At 51.0% G+C, this 21,174-nt stretch overlaps 1 protein-coding gene across 10 annotated transcripts in view; it reads left to right on the top strand.

The window, feature by feature from the left end:
* MYOCD (myocardin) overlaps positions 1-21,174 on the top strand; it is a 39,412-nt gene that overhangs the window by 11,847 nt on the left and 6,391 nt on the right. For 6 of the 10 annotated variants that reach the window (XM_074889245.1, XM_074889246.1, XM_074889248.1 and 3 more), the window contains exons 3-10: positions 4,758-4,813; positions 9,368-9,443; positions 11,687-11,848; positions 15,742-15,917; positions 16,690-16,815; positions 17,289-17,548; positions 17,942-18,095; positions 19,243-20,196. In XM_074889245.1, the coding sequence (XP_074745346.1) occupies positions 4,758-4,813; positions 9,368-9,443; positions 11,687-11,848; positions 15,742-15,917; positions 16,690-16,815; positions 17,289-17,548; positions 17,942-18,095; positions 19,243-20,196 (1,964 nt within the window). Of the gene's footprint in view, positions 1-645; positions 766-4,757; positions 4,814-9,367; positions 9,444-11,686; positions 11,849-15,741; positions 15,918-16,689; positions 16,816-17,288; positions 17,549-17,941; positions 18,096-19,242; positions 20,197-21,174 lie in introns of all 10 variants that reach the window. The other 4 variants (XM_074889252.1, XM_074889254.1, XM_074889255.1 and 1 more) reach the window with 3 other exon arrangements.

Genomic DNA, 21,174 nt, shown 5'->3' on the forward strand with positions numbered 1-21,174 from the left:
ATATTATGGTCCCTGGTGCTGTACAACAGTGTCCAGCATTTGCCACACAGATTATAATGCTGCTGCTCAAACTGAAATCAGGAGAGATGCCTAGCTTACACCATCCAAAAATTCAACTGCATAACTCCCTGTCCCAGAGGTCACTGTAGCAGGGCAAGCATATCCAACTCCAAGCAGAAAACTCACAAAGCTCTTACTGTAGGCAAGGGCAGAGAATCTCATGTCCTCCTGTAAAAGCCAGGAACCTTAGACCCTCAGAATGAGGAAGAGGTAGAGAGGGCCCATTCCAGGAGGCTGTGGAAGAAGGAAGCAGTGCGTGACTGCCTTGGCCTCAGTGCAGAGACGCAGCCCTTGGATGAGTGAGACATATCCAGATCTGTGCCTGTGCCCAGCCAGGATCCCACAGGGCAGAGCTGTCAGTGTACACTTGAGGCCAGTGAAACCCCACCTGGGCCTGCTTGTGGAGAGTAACGAATGATGTCCATGCTTACCCCTCTCTGACCACATTCACCCTTGCTAACCTGGCATTCAAGCCTGAAAGACAAGCTCCAGGCCAGCGTTATAGTGTAATCATTCAGCATTAGAAAGCCAATTGCTAGAGCCCAAAAAGTAAGTGAATGAAATGATCCCCTTCTGCACCTGCAGGTGCATCATGAAGCATTGCTGGAGAAATGATGTTGGGAGCTCAGCCCTGCTCGATGGATAACTCCATCCTGATCTAGCTGAGGCTCCATGTGCATGAATCTGTGATTATCTGGGACCCAGGTAGTGGATTATCGTTTCTGTCTCATCAAGAGCCCCTTAGGTTCACTGCTAAAGATTACAGCTTTCCAAAGGCTGTGTCACTTTTGTCTCTCCTGGGTAACCTTGAAGGCTGTGATGCAGCTCTTGTCTAAACATCAGAACAACAACTCACAAAGAGCATGGCTCTAACACTGCTTGCTTCCCCCTGCCCATCTCTCTGCCCTTCTCATGCAGCTGCCTTCCTGAAGGATCGTGTCAAGGTAGCCAGCAACAGATACCTTCTCAGTACAGTATTGCCAGCATTAAGAATTAAGAAAACTTGAGCAGGATGTTAACAACCATGACTGTCAAAATAATCACACTCTTTTAAGACTGATAAATGTATGTTCTTTCCATTTGTCTTCTGTTTAAATGTTCAAATTTTATGCTGCCTGCCACCAAAGGGCAAGCATTTTAATCACAGGAGTCCAGGAGCTGGAGCTTTAAGCCAAATACTGTGATATTTGTTGTAATATTGCAAGCAATGGCAATACAGTGGACAGAAATATGTCTAACATCTCCTGAACTGCTAAGTCCACTCTGTACTAGAGGGCACGCTCAGCTAAGGTGCAGGACACCCCATTGCACACGTATGGAGCAGTAGTGCCCAGTGAGAGGCTTGTGTACCCGATGCTGCTCTGCAAGGCTGAGGGCATGGGACTGCACTTTTACAAACGGCACCTGACATTTAAAACCTTACACATTACAAACCACATACTAAGCCAAATTCATTCGATGGCAACTGAAGGGTATTTTCCTGTTACTTATCGCTTCTTTGCACTTCCAACTTCCAGGCTGACATTTTGCAGTCTAGTTTCTGTCCAGGAAGGCCATTTTGGGAAGCTTGATTATCGTTCACTCGGTGAAAGTAATAGAAGAAAAGTCACTTTTGCCATCATAAAAACAAACATGCAGAATTTAACTGCTGAATTTGACCTCAGGGGGAAGTGTTTACCTGTATCTTCCTATGCCGTGTTGGCTCTGAGGTCCAGCAGGTGAGGTGGGCTCTGGGAGGTGCACCAGGAGAGGATCTCAGTTCACACGCATTGCAGGAGGGCAAGAAATGAACCCATATGGCTGTGACCCACAGTGGTTGAGAATAGCCCTTCTGGAAAGAGGAAAGATGGGCATTGCTGCTCTCCATGTGATAGTCAGGTGTGGTACCAGGCTTGGAGCATGCACTTGATCCCACATTGCACATTAGATTTGCACAAGGATTGCTTTCCACCCATTGAACACGTTTTCTGCTGACACAATCTCAGGGCAGAGAAACTGTTTTTCTAACTGACCCATTTCATACAGAGACCAGAAAGAGAAGGAAGGTCAGAGTACAAAATAGCATTGGATAAAAGATTTGAGGGCTTGTAGAAACCCTTGCAGGAAGGGGAGTTGATGGCTATACGCAGCCTGCTGAGTTGTTCAGCAGTGCAACTATAGCACAGTAAGCATGAAACATTGGAATAAGTCCTAGGAACTGGCTGGTTTTTGGTATCCAAAAGAACAGTGCAGGAAGAAGTATCAGTGTGACCTGAGCATAGCACAGTGAGATGAATATCCTTACCAAAGCCCAGTCTGTGTTTGGTCTGACTGGAAAAGATTAATGCCATTGCATACCTGAGCTCTGTTCACACTCCCTTGGATGTTCTTCTAAGAAATGTGAAACCTTCAGGTGGCCCCATCACTAGAGAAGGAAGGAAAGTGCCTAAAGGAGGATGCTCAGGAGCAGTAGCATTGCACAAGACTTCACGTTCAAAGCTGGACTCTGACTGTGAGATGTTTTCATGTTTTAAATTGAACAGCTGGCTGGCAAAACAATGAACGCTATTGGAAAAGGCTTTACAAATAAAGACAGATGCAGACTGGTAGGCAAGAGCAGCCTCTGAGTTCCTTCAGCCCTGTGACTCTGAGAGCAAGGGGAGATCCAGGTTCATTGAGACAGATCTGTAGGAGTGCAGGTGAGAGCAGAACCTGCCCCATTCTTCAGGCTCCCTGAGTAGGAAGTTTCCAGTTCATGCAGCTACACATGCAGTTTTATTGTCCTAGTGAAACCGGTACAGACCCAGCAAAACCATTTTAAATGAGGAGTGTGAGGGGTCACTTGCAGAAAGGCAGGCTGTAGGGCTGAGCATGGACGAACTCTCTCTCTAGACCTGCACAGACGCCTGCCCTGGACCCCAGCCAGATCCTGCTCACCTACCCAAAAGGAAGGGGAGGCAGCTTGCAGAATCAAGGATTCCTCGAGGCAAGGTTCCCTCGAATGTGATGGGCTGCAGAAATAGCTGTGCTTGAAGTAAAGACCCTCTTGCTGTATGCAACCACCACCTCATCCTCTAACTGAAACCTGAGAGGCAGTAGTCCCAAGATTATCAACACCAAGCACAGCAGCTCTGCCTTGTTGCCTCCAGACCCTCAGCCATTTCAAGCTGACATGTCGTCCCCTGACAAGTCTGAATAACCAGTGCTAGCAATGTCTTTATTTGTTTTGCAGACTAATACAAGCTGCAGCATCCACATAATTCCTCCAAAAATCTTGGTAAATGACTAAATTCTGCAACATCTTCCTCTTGAATAGCACAGTGTTTGGTCAATGCCCGTAGCACACTCCCAATGTTAGTACTTCACAGTGAGCAGGGCGGTAAAATCATTCCTCTTGCTAACTTCATTTTCTCGTGTGCACCATTTTATTTTGCTTCTGATTAAACCAGCTGTCACAAGTCCTCACGGCTGCTCACCGGAGCATGGCACAGTACTGCTAGCTTGTCTGTATGTCCGCTTTCCAAACGTTAGGAGCAGGAATGTGCCTTCTGTGTTTTACCATGATTGACTGGAGGTTACAGGGGTTGTTCTGGGTGTTGCCTCCCAAAAGCCAATTCAGAGGGCCCCCAGATATTTCTTGGCTGCCCCCAGTCTTGTCTTCATCCTCCTCTAGGCTGATGGAGGATAACATGTCCTCTGTGAAAATAATTTCTGTCCTTACTGGATCCTTACTGGATGGAAAGGGAATTCAAACAAAGAGTTGTAGCAGACTGTTTTTGTGGATCAGGACACCTTCCCCTTCCCTGCTGCAATGGGAACAGTTGATTTTTCCTGCTTACACAGACAGAGAAATATTAACCCCTTCACCATGCAAATTCTGCTCCTGTTCCTAATGAACCAGAGTAAACAAGGAAATGTGCAAGGTTCTCCATGACTCCAGTACAGACAGCTCCATGGGACTGGTATTCACTGGTCCAAGAGCCAGGGATCATTGGCCTTTTTTCAGGAGCCTCTCGGGGTTAATCCTCCTTAGTGTCAGGAGATGCTGAGGGCATGGTCTGCTGCCTGGTACCTGGTCAGGCAGCTGCCTGCCCAGGGAGGCCCCATGTCACACAGATGCTTCTGGGCTGGGACAGGACAAATGTCCAGTGAGAGATGGAGGGGTAGTCAGTAATGGAAGAGGGACAAAGGACCACAGTTCTGGGGCCTTGCCTTGAAATACCCTCACTGGAGGCTGTGCCCACATGACCCCAAGAGGAGAGGAAGGTATTTTAAGTTTTTCTGCTGGCCTCAAGCCTCGGTCACCTGCAGGTTTGACTTGCAGGCGAGGTCCTCGCTCAGGTTGGTGCTCTTCCCAGATCTGTCTGCTGGGACTGTGGTGCCTTCCATGACCCACAGGAAACACTCCAGGGAAAAGCTGCATCTGCTCTCTGACGTGTCCCACAGAGCACTACGTTTCAAAGCCTGCACCCCCTCCCTGCCCATGTCCCTCCTGCATTCCCCGTGCTCTCCGTCCCCCCTGCTCTCTTGCCATGGACTGGCTGAGAGCATGGGATTTCCCAGAGCTTTCCTGAGTTATTTTTAGCCAGCGCAATAAAGAGAACAGCTAGTTTGTGTTGCTATTTTTATAGCACTTATTAAAATGCTGTTGCTGAATATCCTGATAGCTGCTTGCTTCCGCTCCTGTGCTGATTGCTCCTCTTTCTTTCCTGTTGCAGCACTGAAAAGCCCATCCGCATTCCATGAGCAGCGAAAAAGTCTGGAGCGAGCCAAGGTAACTCCTGCAGCCATCCCAATGCGGGAACACGTGGGCTCGCTTTGCATGAATTGAGGGGTTTGACAGCACCTTCCACCACTGTCCACTCCTCTGGCATCCTCCTTCAGGCCTTGTGGCCAAGGATGAGGGTCAGGGTGTCTCCCCTGCTTCCACACATGGTGGGGCCAAGCCAGGGTTCACAAATGCTCTGGAGCACCCTTGTCCAAGCAGGGGAAGTTTGAAAGGGCAGAGGGGCCATCTGTGCCCTGAGCTATGGGGTTTTACAACAGCCCCCGGGTTTTACAAGAGGCTGTAGGCAGGGCGTGTTCAGCATGGCATTGGCAGTTCTTCCAGTGGATGTCCAACCAGCTGAAGCACTGTTTTTCCCCCCAGGCCATGCTCACAGCCTGCTCCTCACTGTGCTAGCTGCTCTCCACTGCTGCTCAAGTCAGCGGGCTTAGATCAGGGCCAGCAGCGAGCAGGACTGAGGAAGCCTAACTATTTAGCAAGTGTGCAGGAGGAATGCAGATGCCCTTTGTCACCTGAAGCAAGTCCCCAGGGAGCTTACACTTGTCAGATAGGAGCCTGGCTTTTAGCTTGGCAGTGCAGCTTGGCCATTACTACACACAACATCCAAGGGGCTAAGTGGGCCAGACTCCCACCGTCACCATTATCTGACTGCACTCAGGCTTCCCTAAATATTGCTGAAGGCAGAGATAAGATAAGCAGCCATTTCCAGAACACATTGCAACTCTGTGATGCAATCACTTTTTGGGAAATCACACTGGCTTTCCAAGCACCCACCATTCAGCCTTGACCAAGCTGGAGGGATGTCCACAGAAAACAGAAAAATCAGGCATGAAGGTTTTGCCTGAACACAAGAGTTTGTCCCATTAATCTGCAAAACATGCTTGCAGTCACATGGAAAAGGACCTTTGCAAGGAAGAATGATTGTGAAATATGGAGAAGTGCTCTTCTGAACTTAAACACACTCCAAATCACTTGTCCCAAGTCTCCAGCAGTAATAAACGGCTAACATAAGAAACACAGTATGACTCTGAAAAATTAGTATGCTTACAAAACTTCAAGCAATCCAAAGTATCCTTGAAGTGTCATACATTTTACAATTTAAGTATACATTTGTGTCTCTTTGTCTTTCTCTTCAAAAGTTTTCACTGGCTAGTTGCCTGGGGAAAAAGGAAGGATGGTCTAGTCTATCCCAAATTGCATGCATTTTTAGAGCATGCTAATGAAGATACTAATGAGCACAGCCCATAACAAACATATATTCTTTGCAGGGATGCCCTGCTTAGAGCTGTGACAAGGAAGGAGCAGTGGCTCCTTCAATTATGTTTCCAGATAATTACTCAGTGGCATTTGTTGTTTAGCTGATATTCCTCCAAACTGATGTTCTGCAAACAGAAAGCAGATAACAATAACTGCTTTCATGTGTTTTGAAAGCTCTTCTGCTTCAGCTGATGTTAAAAAAAAAGAACACATCTGAAGTTTTTCTCCACCATTTGCACCCCAGTGACAAATGTAGCTTATAAACAGCAAAGGTCAAAAGGGATTGAAGTCATGGCAGAAAGTCAAGCTAACGCAGTGTGAATGCTGAGCTCAACATGAGCAATACCACATCTGTAGGACAGCAATTCAAGTTTAGCCCAAGTCAGGACCTGACCTGAGGATTAACTGGAAATGCATTAGGTGAATTTAATTGCACTCAGGTGTAGATACCAGCTTGCTGTGACCTGACACAGGAACCAGGCAAACCTACACATGGTTCAAGCAAGCATTTGTATTAGTGAAAACAAGCTGGGGGAAAAATATGGGAGGAGGGTAAGGAATTGTAAAGACTTCAGTAAATAAAATGTCTATTATTTGTTTAAACATATCACTGGCTATGTTAAAGGCTGGCACTAGGCCAGTGTAGCAGACTTTGAAGTCAGTGTCCTATAATAGATTGCTGTATTGGAGGACAGAGAACAGTCTGACTTTCCTGAGACAGTCTGGCTCAGCAGGGCTTTAGCACTTATTCCCAGCCCCCCAGCCAGCACGACAAGGAGGGACTGCGGGGGGATTGTCGTGCCTCTGCCCCAGAGCAGAACAGCCCCATCTGGATCATTCCTGACAGATGTGTGACCACCGACAGACATCCCACCCCCCAGAATCCTGCTCCAGTGCTCTCTAACCTGTGCTGTTAGCACGTGTCCCTGATGCCCAGCCCAAGCTGTTCTGTTGAAGTTTAAGCCCATTACTTTTTCACCTATATGCATGTACATGCAGAACTGTTTACGTTTTTTCTTGTAACACTTCTAAGCAGTATTTTGCATCATGTTTCCCTATAGCCACCTCACCTCTGGACTGACCAACCTCCCCTCTCAGCCTCTCCTCATTGATCCCATCTCTGGCTCAATAATCATTTCTGTAGCTGTTGTCCAGACCCTTCCCACGGACGCTCTCGGATGCAGGGCACACAACAGGGTCTTGCTATTCCTGGGACCCATCTGACATCCTTTGTTGTGTCTCCTAGAAAGCTGCCTGCTTGTCCAGGGATGTGGTTCAGCTGCTGATCTCTAGATTCTCCAGAATCTTTTATATTTTTTTTTCTCTATTTACGAAGTAACTAATTTCTGCCTAAGGCCACTGTCCAATGACCACTACAGAAGCATCTGTGGTGGATTAAGTCTTCATCCACCCCAGTGCTTAATCAGCTGACTTAGCTGTGGCTGTGACCTGAATGCAGTCCTTTCCAAATGTCCTTCTTGAAATTGTATCAAATGTATTTCAGATCATTTCTTCAGTTACTCCAAATCATGTTGCATCTTAATCCGTTAGCCTTGAATGATTCAGGGTTAAGGAGTATGTCTACTCTCATCCAAGACATTAATGAATATATTGACTAGTAGGAAAAATTGCTGCGTAACATGATTTGATACATTCTTCTGTTTAGACTGTGAACCATTCCTAATTCCTCTGGTGACCCACAGCTATGCTCCTTTTTTATGTTAGTCTTATCCAGACCAAATTTCTCTGGCTTGCATATGTGAGATAATGTCAAAACATGCATAAAGTCAAGCGACATGACATCCATTGTTTATTCCTGTAACAGAAACCTATCATCTCTCCATAGAAGGAAGTTAGGTTGGTGTGATGTGGCTTGTTCTTGATGAATCCATCCTGGCTGTTACTCATCTCCTTGCTATCTTCAAAATCCCTGTATATAGACTGTTTGATTACTTGGTCCAATATCTTGCTGACTGGTTTATAATTTCCTGGTTTCTTCTCTCCATCTCTTTTAAAGGTCTCCCTTGCCCAGCTTCCTGGAGACCCACAGATAGTTGTTATTACTCTAGCCTTGTGTATCTCAAACTGAGAACATTGAACTCATCTGAGTATTCTTCAACCTGTTCTCCAACCTGATAACTGGAGATTCTTCCTTTTTGTTGCTGAAGGTTCTTGGCTTAGTCATCTTGATTGATAAATAGCCATTTATCTTTTTAGTGAGGATGGTTTAAAAAGGCATTAAATCTTGTAGCCATCTCAGCAGCATGCACAATTATTTCCCCTGTTTATGGAACACAGACAGCACTTTCCATTGCCTTGTCCTGGCTACAGAAGCCATTACAAAATCTTTTTCTTATGATCCTGTACATTTTGTACTGTGGGTTTTCCAGTTTTGCTCCAGCTGCTTGTACTGTTCTTTAATATTTATCCTTAAGATTTTAACCTCTTTGAACTATGTACATTTTTTGTGCTATTTTTTCATGCATCTCAACTTAACAAACAGCTAATAATTTGTCCAAGTTGTGCTCTAGCTTTTCTTCACAAGGGGTTAAGTATATATTTGTATTCTTGAGGTCAGTTGCCCTCAAAACTGACTTCCTAATGGACAGCATTAATGTACCTCTGTGTGCCTTTCTGTTCCTAAATCCATGAGGAAGTTGACACAAGGCTCCAGGACCATGTTCACCATAAGCTCAGCTGCAGTGATCTGCAAAGTGGATTTTCCTAACTCCTCATCATAGCTGGGGCGAGGAACCACAGAGCACAGGAGCTGCAGGACTGCAGAAAGGCTAAGCCTCGTGGCTGACCTGGGTAGAGAGGCTGGGTATCTTCATGACTTGCTCAACCTTATATCTGACCCCAGAGTGCCAGGCTTCCCACAGAAGCCTTTGGTACAATACACTCTGGAGCTGCCTTGGTTTGGCTCTTACAGGTGATATGGTATGCTGAGCTAGGAGCAGATCCGTCACTCCCAGTGAATAGGTCTCATCCTTCCCATGAGCTCTTGTAATACTTCAGGCATCAGCAGGCTAAGGGAAACTGGAAAGGACACTGCTTAGGAGTGGGTACAGTGAACAGTCAGCAGCTCCATGTACATTGTTCCCTTTCTGAAGAACTTCTGCCCAAGAACAAGCCAGTGTTTGAGTGAAAAAAAGTGTCATTTAGGAGGTCACTCAACCCAGCTTGTAATAAATCTAAAAGAACCATGGGATGGCACAGGAGCAGATGCTCTCTGTACCTTAGTGCTGCTCTAGCCAGATAACTCTCTGCATTTGTGTCCTTCAGACTGAAGATTATCTCAAGCACAAGATCAGAAGCAGGCCTGAGCGATCAGACCTGGTCAATATGCACATTTTACAAGGTAAGACTGCCTGATCTTCTCCCACATACTCCTTGTGTCTCCTGCCTTGTGACTCATATCTCTCCTGTCCCACTTGGGTTCCCTTCAAGACTCTCATCACAATTAACTTTGTCCCAGCTGCTCACGAGAGGCAGATTCAAATGGGACACATGTTGTACGGAATTCAGTCCAGACCTGGTCTTCAGGAGGCAGGACACACATCTATTCCCTGACAGAAGCAAACCCAATGTTGTCTAATCTTTCTCATCTCTGGCAGGGACCAGTATAAGATGCTCTAGAGGACAGTGGAGTAGAGAACAGCTGTGAGGGAGGACTCGGTTAGACAGAGGTGCATACCCTGGGCATTTGTTGTCCAGGGCACTGAAATCCCTGTAGCAAGTGGTTGCAATACCCTCCCAAAGCTGGGCGTCTTTTGTTCTGCCATAATTCTGGATATTCTATGTGACAATTCACAGCAATGCAGTCAATGACCCAAGCACAGCCATACGACAAGGGTGAGCCCTGCTATCAGTCAGTGAGCCACAGCAGCTCTCCCCTCTCCCATCCTGGTGTCCCCTCCCCGCCAGAGAGCTGGCACGGCTCTGCTGCACCCCATCACAGACAGCAGAACACTGCAGTGTCCCTTGTTATCTCCAGAGATAATGAGCTCCTTAGAGGCACGGAGGATGTGTAGCCTCTCTCCTTGAGTCCTGTCAGTCACCTGGAAGAAGCAGATCACTCTCTGGCAACTGTAAATGCTAGCCTCTGCTCTCAGCATGGATGAAGTCCATATTCCTTTTTCCTCTGGCATGCAGGAGGTCTGAGCCAGGGGCCCATACCAGATCAGTGTCACTGCTTTGCTTTTCCCTTGGGTCTCCATCCCTTGAATGAGCTAGCACCATGGCTTGCTTAGCAGGTGGAAAGTGTCTTTCTCTTAGGTTAAATAATAGAACTGATACAGGCTGGAGTTGGGGCCTGGGGGCTGTAAATCAGATGTGAAGGCAGCTGCAGTCACTGGACATGGACAGGGCCAGCAGAGACTGCCTGGTTGTGTATTGAGCAAGCTGGTTGTGCTGCCCCACACACACCACTTGGCCAGAGCCTCTGCTCACACTTCTGTCCATCATTGCACCTCTGCATTTCATGGAGGTGTGTCCTGAGGTGTCATGGACTTAGGTGTCCATTTGGTTCATAACAGGACCTAGAGGTGATTGAAATTAGCCAGCTGAGACACTCTGAATCATCTAAATGACTCACAGGCATACCTTCTGTTACTGTTCACCTCGAGGAGCTCATGGGTGTTCACTGCCCTACATGGTCTGGGGCCAGAAGTGACCCTCGATCAGCTCTCCTGACCTCCTGCAGAGAATTTTTCCCCGGTATCAAGCCCTGTAGCTTGCGTTGCCTATAGTATTTCTTCTAGAAGAGTGTCCAGTCTCTGAAGGTAGCACAACCTAGATGCAGCCCTTCTTATTTTAGATCCCTGGGGGTATAGACATGGTCTAGTTTAGAATCCCACTCCCTCACTACTCAAGCCTGTGCCACCAGAAAAGTCAGATCACCTTTGTTCAGGAAATCTTTCTGTTTCATTGGCTACTCTTCTGTCACCACTTGATAACTGGGGACTTCTCAGAGGGTCTGTAGCTTCCAGATCTAGCTCCTTTGTTATGCTCCTCTCTGGCTCCTTTCTCCCCTGAAGGCCTGGAGCACTGTAGTTACGCTGCCTCCAAATGTCCACTCCCAGAGACTCACCTTTTGATCTTCTAGTGTAAGCCATTTACTCCAGTTGTCAAACACTGTTAATGGTTCTTTTCTCCAGCTGTTGCCTAGTAGGGACCTATCTGCATTAGCCCACAAGGGTCAATGGGCTCCTGGCAGGCAGGAGCTGGAGTCCACTTTGGCCCTCATGTTAGTCACAGCTTGTTAATGAAGTTTCCATTGCAGATTATTCCTGGGCCCTGGGGAGGATGCTCCAGCTGCAGGCTGAATTTGCAAGCCTAGGCTAGTAGACAGAGGTTTTTGCCTGGGAATGGAGAAGCTGGACCTAAGGCTCAGAGTAGGACCCATGTATCAAACCCCACCAGCCCAATCCAGTCCAGCATCCTGCCCTCCAATCTCAGAGCAGCTCCTGCTGTGTACTGAGCCCTGCTTAGGTTTGACCACAGCCCAGAAGGGTTGTGCTGAAGGGGAAGCACATTCTTGCTTAGCACTGTGCTTACAGATGCCCCAGGTCCTGAACTGATGCCTTTCGTTTGGCCTTTTAGACTCAGCTGCAGAGGGGTCCATTCAGTCTACTCAAATGAAGCTGAAAAGAGCCCGACTGGCAGATGATCTCAATGAAAAGATTGCTCTCAGGCCTGGTCCTTTGGAGCTGGTGGAGAAGAATATTATTCCCGTCGACTCAGCTGTGAAAGAGGCCATAAAAGGTAGTGGAAGTGAACGTTGTGTGTTGTGTTGTGTGCATGGCACGGGGCAGGGGCTGGCAAGGTTATGAGAATGTACCACAGTGACTGCAGGAAGTGACTGGCCCAGATGTAAGAGCTGAATTTATTGCTTAAATTTCATTATTTTCACAATAAGCAGCCCAGTGCAGCACAGCCTGTGCTACCTTGTCCAGACCTATGAAAGAGACCTCTCTTCTTCTTAGGGCAATGACCACTGAAACATGCACAATTGCTCAGCCATGTCTCCTCAGAAACAACCTTCCTTCTAAAACTCCTTCCCTCCCCAAGGCTTTGAGTGTGTAAATGATACTGCTGCAAGCAGGACAGTCCTTCCTCCCTCGTGTGGGAGAGGACCTGGGTGCACACATCTGGTTGTGAGGCCAACCTGGATTCTCCCACTTGTGCCCTGCCAAGATTTTACATCCCAGTAGGTGGGGGTGAAGTGTCCCCAGTTCAGCGAGGCTGTGGTTCTTTTTTACCACTGGTGTAGTGGTACGCAAGCCCCAACAGAGTAGTACGTTGCGTCGCTGGGGTGGGGAAGCATCCCTGGGGTGCTAGACTGCTGGGGAATACGAGAAGCAGCCTGCACCCCAAAGCAGGGTACACTCCTACCCACCTGTACCCAGCACTTGACTTATGCCTAAACTTGGTTTTCCTCCATCACTTACCCCCCAGTCAGAGGAGGGAGGCAGAATCCTCCACAATTATTTTCCCCATGCTGCTGCAGGGAGGCTGGTGTGGGAGCCGACACAAAGCAAAAGGTGACTCAAATTTCACAAGGGCCCAGTGCCAGGACAGGGAGGTCCAAAAGCAGAGAAAGGAGCAGGGAAGCCAGCAGGGTCCTGCAGTGCCAGGACAGCAGCCCATATTTTTGAAGCCTGGGGCCATCTCCGCATGTCCAAATTGGCCCTTGGGTCTCTACTGAGGCACTGAGAGATGCCCTCATCCCTGGGAACCGTTTGTTTGTTGCTCTTGGTTCCGCAATTTATGGGATTATGTCCATTGGCCTAATCCCATGTTAAGTGCCTGTTCTGGGGCTCAGAGCAAGCTGGGGACAGTGGCAGGGCTCTGGGACAAGAGGGGTCTTTGAACAACAGAAGCAATGTCAAAAATGGGAGTTGAAACAGGAATTACTTTGACTTTCATTTCATCTCAGAAACCAGCATAAATGACATGAAACATTCCAGGCTCAGACACCTCTGTCCTGCTGTGTAGTTGTTCCTGCTCTTGGTTTTCCCACTGTGAAGTGCACACAGTGTACGGACGGCAGCTTCTCCAGCCCAGCCCTTGAGCTGCTCCATTTCCAGTGTTTCACAGCTCTCGACTGAAGGTGAAATGTTCCAGGACTCTGCCTGAAGAGGAATTTTTAAGGAGAGTTCAAGTGAAATCTCCCCAGCCACTTATCGAAGGAGAGAACAGTAGAGGGGAAAAAAAAAAAAAAAAAAAAAAGTTTAAAAAAATCCCCACTTTATAAACATTTAAGGCTGTTTGAGCATGACTTTAATGCACTGGAGCTGAGGCTTGGAGGCTGGGCAAGTGTGCTTGAAGTTTGAACAGAGTTTCTCTCCAGCTGCCTTGTCAGGAGCTTGTGGTAAACAGAGATTTACAGGACAAAATTGTTCAAAACAAAAAGTCTGTCTTAAAACAATTTGCTCAATTTTGAATTGCTCCCTTTTGCAATGCCCTTCTACCACATTGCTGGGGAAAATTTGTGTCCTATATGCCAGTTTTATCCCTAGAGTCAAACATGAAGTTACTTGGTACTGTTGGGTGCCATGAGAAGGAAGTGGTCCAACTACAGCAGGACCACTATCCCAGCCCTCAGGTTTCTGCAGAAGAAAGCCCCGGGCAGAAGCATCCTCAAGCTGATTTTTGGAGTTAGAGGTGCCTTGTGGTGCTCACAGTTTGGGGCGAAGGGCTCAACACAGAGCAGAGATGAGCCCTGGCACTTCTGAACGTTAAGCCTTTTGTTTTTGCAATACCAAAAAGATGACAGGATTTGAAATCATTTTACTTTAACCTTGGAATCTCAACTGTTTATACAGTGGAAAGTTCAGCTGACGTGTTCCTCTAATCACCTCCGTCAGGGTGAGCAGAAAGTGCCAGACCCCAATGAAAGCCCTAACGTCCCAGTGACAGGAGGCCGCCAGTGCCCTACATAGCTGAGCAGTGATATAAGAATCCTTTTTTTACCAGGTCCTTGTCATCACATTGTCCAATATGCTTGAGAGGACAATACCCAGTGCATTAGAAACAGCCCCGAGCAAACACCATTCTGCCTGAGATTACAGCAGAGACATGGGATCACAAAACAATACGGTCAGCCCTGAGCTGGGTGAGAGCAGGACAGATAAGGGCAGCATTCCCCACCCGGCACAGGCCTGTGGTATCAAGCAGCAGGATGCAGCACATTCCTGTCATGCTCCTGTGTCCTGACAAGCTGCTGCTGTGGCCCGAAGGTCCCTCGGGCTCCAGGCTTTGGCACCACTTCTCATCCCATGCTTATAAAGTGCCAGCCCAGTGGGAGTCTTGCAGACCCACAAGTCCCCCTCGCTTGGTGTCATTCTTCCTGAGGGAGGATGTCCACGCTTGTCTGCAGGTGTGGGGAGTGGCTCCCACCCAGCCAGGTGGTAAACCAGGCAGAGTTGCAGATCCTCAGGGAAGACCCTGTTTGGGTGATGCCTCTGATGGAGCGGGGACAGGCCCGATTTCCAGGGACATATGAGGAGCCCCGTGCCCTGGGGAGCAGGGAGGAGAGGCTCGACACAGGACGCCGTGATCTCATATCCCCACTCCATATGGTGACTGGGCAGCAGCTCAGGGCAGGGAGCCAGGACTCTCTGCTTCCTCACCCACCCTGGCACCATGAGCTGGGGCAAGCAGAGATAACCTTTATCTCTCAGATAGGGGCAGGGGTCAGAGCAGGAGGGTGCATGTCAGTGAGAAGGCGCACATTGCTAGACCGGCAGCAGGGACAGGTGGAAGCTTGTCCCTGGGCCCTTCCTATTTTCCCATTTGTCACCTCACTATCAATGTGCCAAGCTGCCTGACAAATGCCAGACATGAGCACGAGGAGATTAGGAGCGTGGCCACACTGCTCCTTCCTCTGCCCCCACCTGCAGCCCTCCGAGGCTCACATGAGACCTTTTTTTTTCAGCACTTTATTTATCAGCAAAAGCTGGGGGTCAAGAGCTCTTGCCCATCTGACTAGGAGATAGCGTGCTGGGAGCTTTGCAGGGGGGGAGAAATGTCTGGGGCTTTCAGGGAGGCAACAGTAGTGGTTTGAAGTATGTCATGGTGGTGAAGCCTGTGACAGAGATAGGATCTGGAAGCCTCTGTTCAGCTGCAGCCAGGGCCACCCGTGTTGGCTCTTGTGCCATGAACTGATGGGTCACCCCGCAGGTGGATTTCAACCTCAGTTCTGCTGAAGTCAGGTTCCCACGCGTGCTGTGGGCTTGCGGTCAGGGTGCTCAGCTGATAGAAAGTGACTCTAATGCCCCTCTCCCCATCTCAGCCCAACAGGGCAGGACAGCAGAGCCACTCGTGTGCCAGCCCCACCTGCAAAAAGCCTCCTGCCCCCGGCGGGCCAGGCTCCTCGGACACCTCCTTTCTCCCTCTCCAGAGTAACATGGTCTATGGCATGAACCAGGAGCTGGAGCCATCTCCTCTCCCTCCAGCCTCAGCCATGGGCGCACACCCAGGTGCTGCCCCTGTGCATGGCTGGGGACGGGAGGAGGTGTCCGAGCTCTCTGGGCACCACACCTGCCAGGTCTGGAGGAGGTGGGCACAGGCACAGAGGCATCCCACGAGACTCACCCTGTACCTCCTGCCATCACGCTCGTCCCCCTTGGCCATTGCCCCTTCTCCTCTGGCAGGCACCCAGGTCAGCTTCCCCAAGCCAGCTGACGCCTTCACCTTCGAGGAGGACAGCAGCAACGACGGGCTGTCCCCGGAGCAGGCCAGGAGCGAGGACTCCCCGGGCTCCACCGAGTTGGCAGCAGGCACCAAGGCGCCAGAGCCAGCTCTCGCCACTCCCACCGGCGCGCCCCAGGTAGGGCCCACGGCACCCGCCTCCCTGGGCGACCCCGGGGGAACCCACAGCACCTGCCTCCCTGGGGGACGCCGGGGGACCCCACGACACCCCACCTCCCTGGGGGGCCCACGGCACCCACCTCCCTGGGGGACCCCGGGGGGACCCACGGCACCCGCCTCCCTGGGGACCCCGGCCAGGGAACTCGCCTCGTGGGCGCGGGGGCCCCACGGCCCCGAGTGGCCAGAGCCGGGGGGGCTGCACGGGGCCGCCGCGTCCCCTGCTGACCGGAGCGGGAACTGCATCCCCGGGGCGGGGAGGGGGGGGCGGGATGGGGTGAGGGACTGGGGGGGCTGGAGAGACTGGAAAGGAATGGAGGGACTGGGATGGACTGGGAGGAACTGAAGTAGACTGGGGTGGGGAGAGGACCGGAGGGACTGGGGCCAGCCAGAGATGGACTGGGGGGACTGGGCTAGTCTGGGGGACACCGAGGGGCCAGTGGTGTACTGGGGGGGGAACAAGGATAGAGGGCTGAGGTGGAATGAGGAGGGCTTGGAGACTAGGGTGGACTGGGATGGACTGGGGAGACAGAGGACTGGCATAGCCTGGGGGAGCTGAGATAGTGGGCTGGGATAGACATGGGGGGACTGGGATGCACTGAGACATCTGGGATGGACTGGGGACAACATGGGGCAGCGGGAATGGTTGTACCAGGTGCCCCTTGCAGTCAGAGGCTGTGCAGGCACCAGCCCCACATCCCTCTCCCATGGCACAGCTCGCCTCTCCCTTGCAGGATCACCCCCAGAGTGCCGATGGCCGTGCGCCGGACCCAGCCTCGGGGCAGGGCAGCCAGTGTGACAGCCCCAAGCAGACAGCAGGGCAGGAGAGCCCAACTCTCCCTGTACCCTCCACCGTGAAGGTAATGCCTGTGCCTCCAGGCTGCCCAGGAGAGTGAACAAGCCCAGGGCACCTGGCTGCATCAAGCCTGAAGTGCCTGCGTGCTGCACCCCACGTGTGTGGGAGGTCTGGGGTGGGGGGTGGCCTTAAAGCCTGAGAATAATGGAGGGAGACAAACCTTGTTGTCAGAAACTGCAGTGTGATACAGGTTCTGCACTGGAAACATCCCCTGAAGCCAGGAGCAGGAGATACAAGGCAACACTGCAATACCTTCCAGAAAAGGAGGGGCATTCTCCATCTCCTGTGCTCTTCAGCACAACTGAGATGGGACATGGCCCTGAGGGACTCCCCCAGATGCAGGCTCAGCAGCTCTTGGAGCTGGAGGGTCAAGGTGCCGGCAGGACCTGCCCTTGCTCTGTCCCAAGCTTCTGAGTTCCCACAGGGGTGGCAGGAGCTCTTCTCCCAGCTAAAATTCCTTTCCTTCTGGACCAACAGTCCAAATCATCCAGTGATATCAAGAACCGTCACAAAAAGCCCAAGGACACCAAGCCCAAGGTGAAGAAGCTGAAGTATCACCAGTACATCCCTCCGGACCAGAAGGCAGAGAAGTCCCCTCCACCCATGGACTCTGCATATGCCAGACTCCTCCAGCAGCAGCAGCTCTTTCTGCAGCTCCAGATTCTCAGCCAGCAGCAGCAGCAGCAGCAACAGCAGCAGCACTTCAGCTACCCAGGGATGCACCAAGGCCAGCTAAAGTGAGTGGCAATGTGCCAACATCAGAGTTTAGTCCTGTCTCTCTCCAAACTTTCCACTGCTGTACCCATTTGTGCCAGTGCAAGGGGGATAGATGCATGCAAGTGAAGCATAAAAGCTTGGGAACATCAGTCTCCTGCAAAGCCGTTCTGGCTTTGTGCACTGGTTGGGGCATCTGTGACCTGCTGGTGGGTCACGAGCAATCTCCTTACAGCCCAACCTGGTTTTCCTTGGGGTTGGCAATCCTTCAGGTCTCACACAGGAGATAGCAGTCCCAAGGGAGCAGTCCCAAGTGGGCACAGAAATGCCAGGGGGACAGAGAAGTTACCCCAAATCTCCTTTGTTATTTCAGTCAATCAAATACAAGTTACCCCAAATCTCCTTTGTTATTTCAGGCAATCAAATGAGCAAATGGTCAAAAGTTCAAATTCTTCATCAACTTCTGTCAACAACAACCCACTTTCCCCTGTGAAAACCACCTTTTCAGGCCAGACTTGTGTCTCATCTATCAAGCCAGGCCCTCTGCCATCTAACCTGGACGATCTGAAAGTGAGTGCAAATTTTGTCACTGCAGGAGCAGAATCTTACAGCCTGAATGTGTTTTGCTACCCCTGAATCATGCAGCGTAGTGCCACAGGCTGAGCTGGTGCTACAGAACCCCCGTGCTGTGAGCAAACCCAGGAGTACATTGCGCTGGGTCAGGAACTGGTCACTGCGACGGTAACTGAAAACATGGGTTTGCTCCTCCGCAGGTGGCGGGTGGGTACATTGCTCCAGAGCATGTATCAGCAGACCTTAGGTAGAACTTGAGATGGCTGCAGGTCAGGCCATCAGGTCAAGGACTAAAGGACAATCTGCGCTGCTGCTCCTGCAGCTCATGGCTCCATAGCTTCTGTGGTTTTATGGTGGACATCATGGACGCTGCTAGCACACCAGCCAGAGCTAGGAGGTCAGCATGGCCTCCACTGAGCGACTCAGCTTCTCAGTGGTCATTGCAGCCAGGCCAGCTCAGCTCTGCACAAGCAGGTGTCCTGGAGTCTGCAGCTATGAGCACTGCTTTAAACAATGCCTAAATCTCTCATGTGAGCAGGACAGGCAGGGCATAAGGGAGAATCACTCACATCAGCAGATGTTTTACACTTTGCTAATGGAGCCTCAGCCATGGGAAAGGCTTCTTTTAGGAGCAGAGGCCTGGGGCAATACTTACTATTAGAGAAAGAAATAAGGTGAGGTAGAAATAACATGAGTTTGGCCATAGCAATGCCCCTGCTCAGACGCCTGAAACATGTACTGATGCCTGAACGTGGAGTATCTGGCTCCAAGGTAAGTGGTCACATTCTTTGGGCTAAAGGATGCCATCAGCTAGTTCCTGGTCTGTGTGGAAGTCCCCTGCTCATGTAGGAACCTACTGCTGGGAAGGGAATCTTGGGTTACCTCCATGATTCATGGAGAGCAGTCACAGTTCCTGGAGGAAGAAGGAAGAATTTTCCTGTTAGGAAAGGTTGAGATCCTGCAGGACATGCAGTGGTCAGGGCTGTGCGTAGTGGCTCTGGTGACTGCAGGTGAGACAGCGAGCACCTGGGGGGTCACAGCTCTAAAACAGAAAGCCTGTGATCTGAGACTCCTTGTTAGAAATGTTGCATTTCTAAAGGGTCCATCTGCCATTGGGACTGATCATTGGTGACTTTCTTTCCAGGTATCAGAACTGAGACAGCAGCTCCGAATACGAGGCTTGCCTGTGTCGGGAACCAAAACAGCACTGATGGAACGGCTGCGGCCCTTCCAGGAGTGTGGCAGCAATGCAGTGCCAAACTTCAGTGAGATCACCACCGTCACCTTCCCAGTCACTCCAACAAGCACCCTGTCGAGTTACCAGTCGCAGTCCTCCACCAGCATGTTATCGAATGGCTTCTACCACTTTGGCAGCACCAGCTCCACACCACCCATCTCTCCAGCCTCCTCCGACCTCTCTGTGAGTGGCTCTTTGCCAGACACATTCAACGATGGGCCCATGTCTTCTCCACAGTTTGGTCTCCAGCCATCCCCAGTTCATGGCAGTGCTGAAGAAAGCCTCATGAGTAGCATGAATGGAGGGAGCATCCAGCTGGAGCTGGAAGGGATTGACACAGAGAAAGACAAGATGCTGGTGGAGAAGCAGAAGGTCATCAATGAGCTCACGTGGAAGCTGCAGCAAGAGCAGAGGCAGGTGGAAGAGCTACGGATGCAGCTCCAGAAGCGGAAAAGAAGCAATGGCCTTGAGGAGAAGCAGCAGCCCACTCAGCATTTCTTTGGTGTCCCCATCAAGCAGGAAAATGCAGTGTCCAGCTGTCCATTTGCATCCAAACAAACTGCCTTGAAAGGCCAAGCCAGCAGCTCAGATAAGTTAAGTAACTGTGGGGTGCCGCAGCTGCCTCACATTGTAAATAGCCACTGCTTGGAGCCTGCAGGGCAAAGCACCATCACCTCCTCGACATTCCTGAGCCCTCAGTGCTCCCCCCAGCACTCTCCACTCGGGGCTGCAAAGAGCCCCCAGCACATCAGCCTGCCACCGTCCCCCAACAGCCACTATCTCCTCTCAGTGTCCCCCGGCTCACAGGCAGAAGGGCGCAGCGGGTCCCCGCAGACCAACAGTTGCCTTCGTACTGCGTCGGTAAGTGGAGAGTACCCCAGATGGCATTGCGGTGGTGAAGGCGCTGGTGTCTGTGGGCTGTCAGTCAAACATCCCAGTTTGAGTCCTTTCCTATCAGATCAGGCTGCTGGCACCCCGGGTGGGTACCTCAGGGGCCGTGGCAGCACATGGGGCTGCCTGGAGCGACAGAGAGTATCCCAGAGGGACAGCGGGTTGGAAGCTGATTGCACCGCAGGGTCCTTTGCAGGGCATCTTCTGGGGACCCCTGCTACCACCGGGCCCAGTTGCCCTGGGGGGGCCACAGCCCAGCTGCCCTGCCCCACGGAGCTCCTTCTGCCTTGGGGGAGCCCTGGCACAGCTTCCGTCTTCCCCAGGGGACCCCAGCACAGCTCTCTCTGCCCCTGGGTGAGCATTGGCAAAGCTCCCTGTGTCCTGGGAGAGTCCTGGCAGAGCATCCTCTGCCCCATGGAGCCCTGGCACAGCTCCCTCTGCCCTGGGGAGACCTGGCACATCTCCCTCTGCTCCTGGTTAAGCACTGGCACATCCCTCTCTGCAGCTGGAGGAGTCCTGGCACGTGTCCCTCTGCCCTGGGGGAGCATTGGCACAGCTGCTTCTGCCCTAAAAGAGCCCTCAGCTGCCTCTCCTCTCAGGGGGAGGCCTGGAACAGCTTGCTGTGCCCCTGGAGGAGTCCTGGCACAGCTTCCCCTGCCCCATGGAGCATTGGCATGGCTCTCTCCACCCTGGGGAAGCCCTGGCACAGTTCCCCCTGCCCCATGGAGCCCTGGCACAGCTCTATCCACAGTGGGGAAGCTCCGGCATGGATCCCTCAGCCCCTGGGATAGTCCTGGCACAGTTCCTACACCCCTAGGAGAGCCCCGCTGCAGTGTTGCAGGGCTTTTCAGCATCTTGCTGAGCCATTGTGGCTCCTAGCAGTGTGTGAGGGATTTTGACCACTGGATTGAAAGAGGGCAGTTACCCTGGTCATACAGGAAGCTTTTT

This window comes from Strix uralensis, chromosome 19, assembly GCF_047716275.1.
Source record: "Strix uralensis isolate ZFMK-TIS-50842 chromosome 19, bStrUra1, whole genome shotgun sequence".
Classification (NCBI taxonomy): Eukaryota; Metazoa; Chordata; class Aves; order Strigiformes; family Strigidae; genus Strix; species Strix uralensis.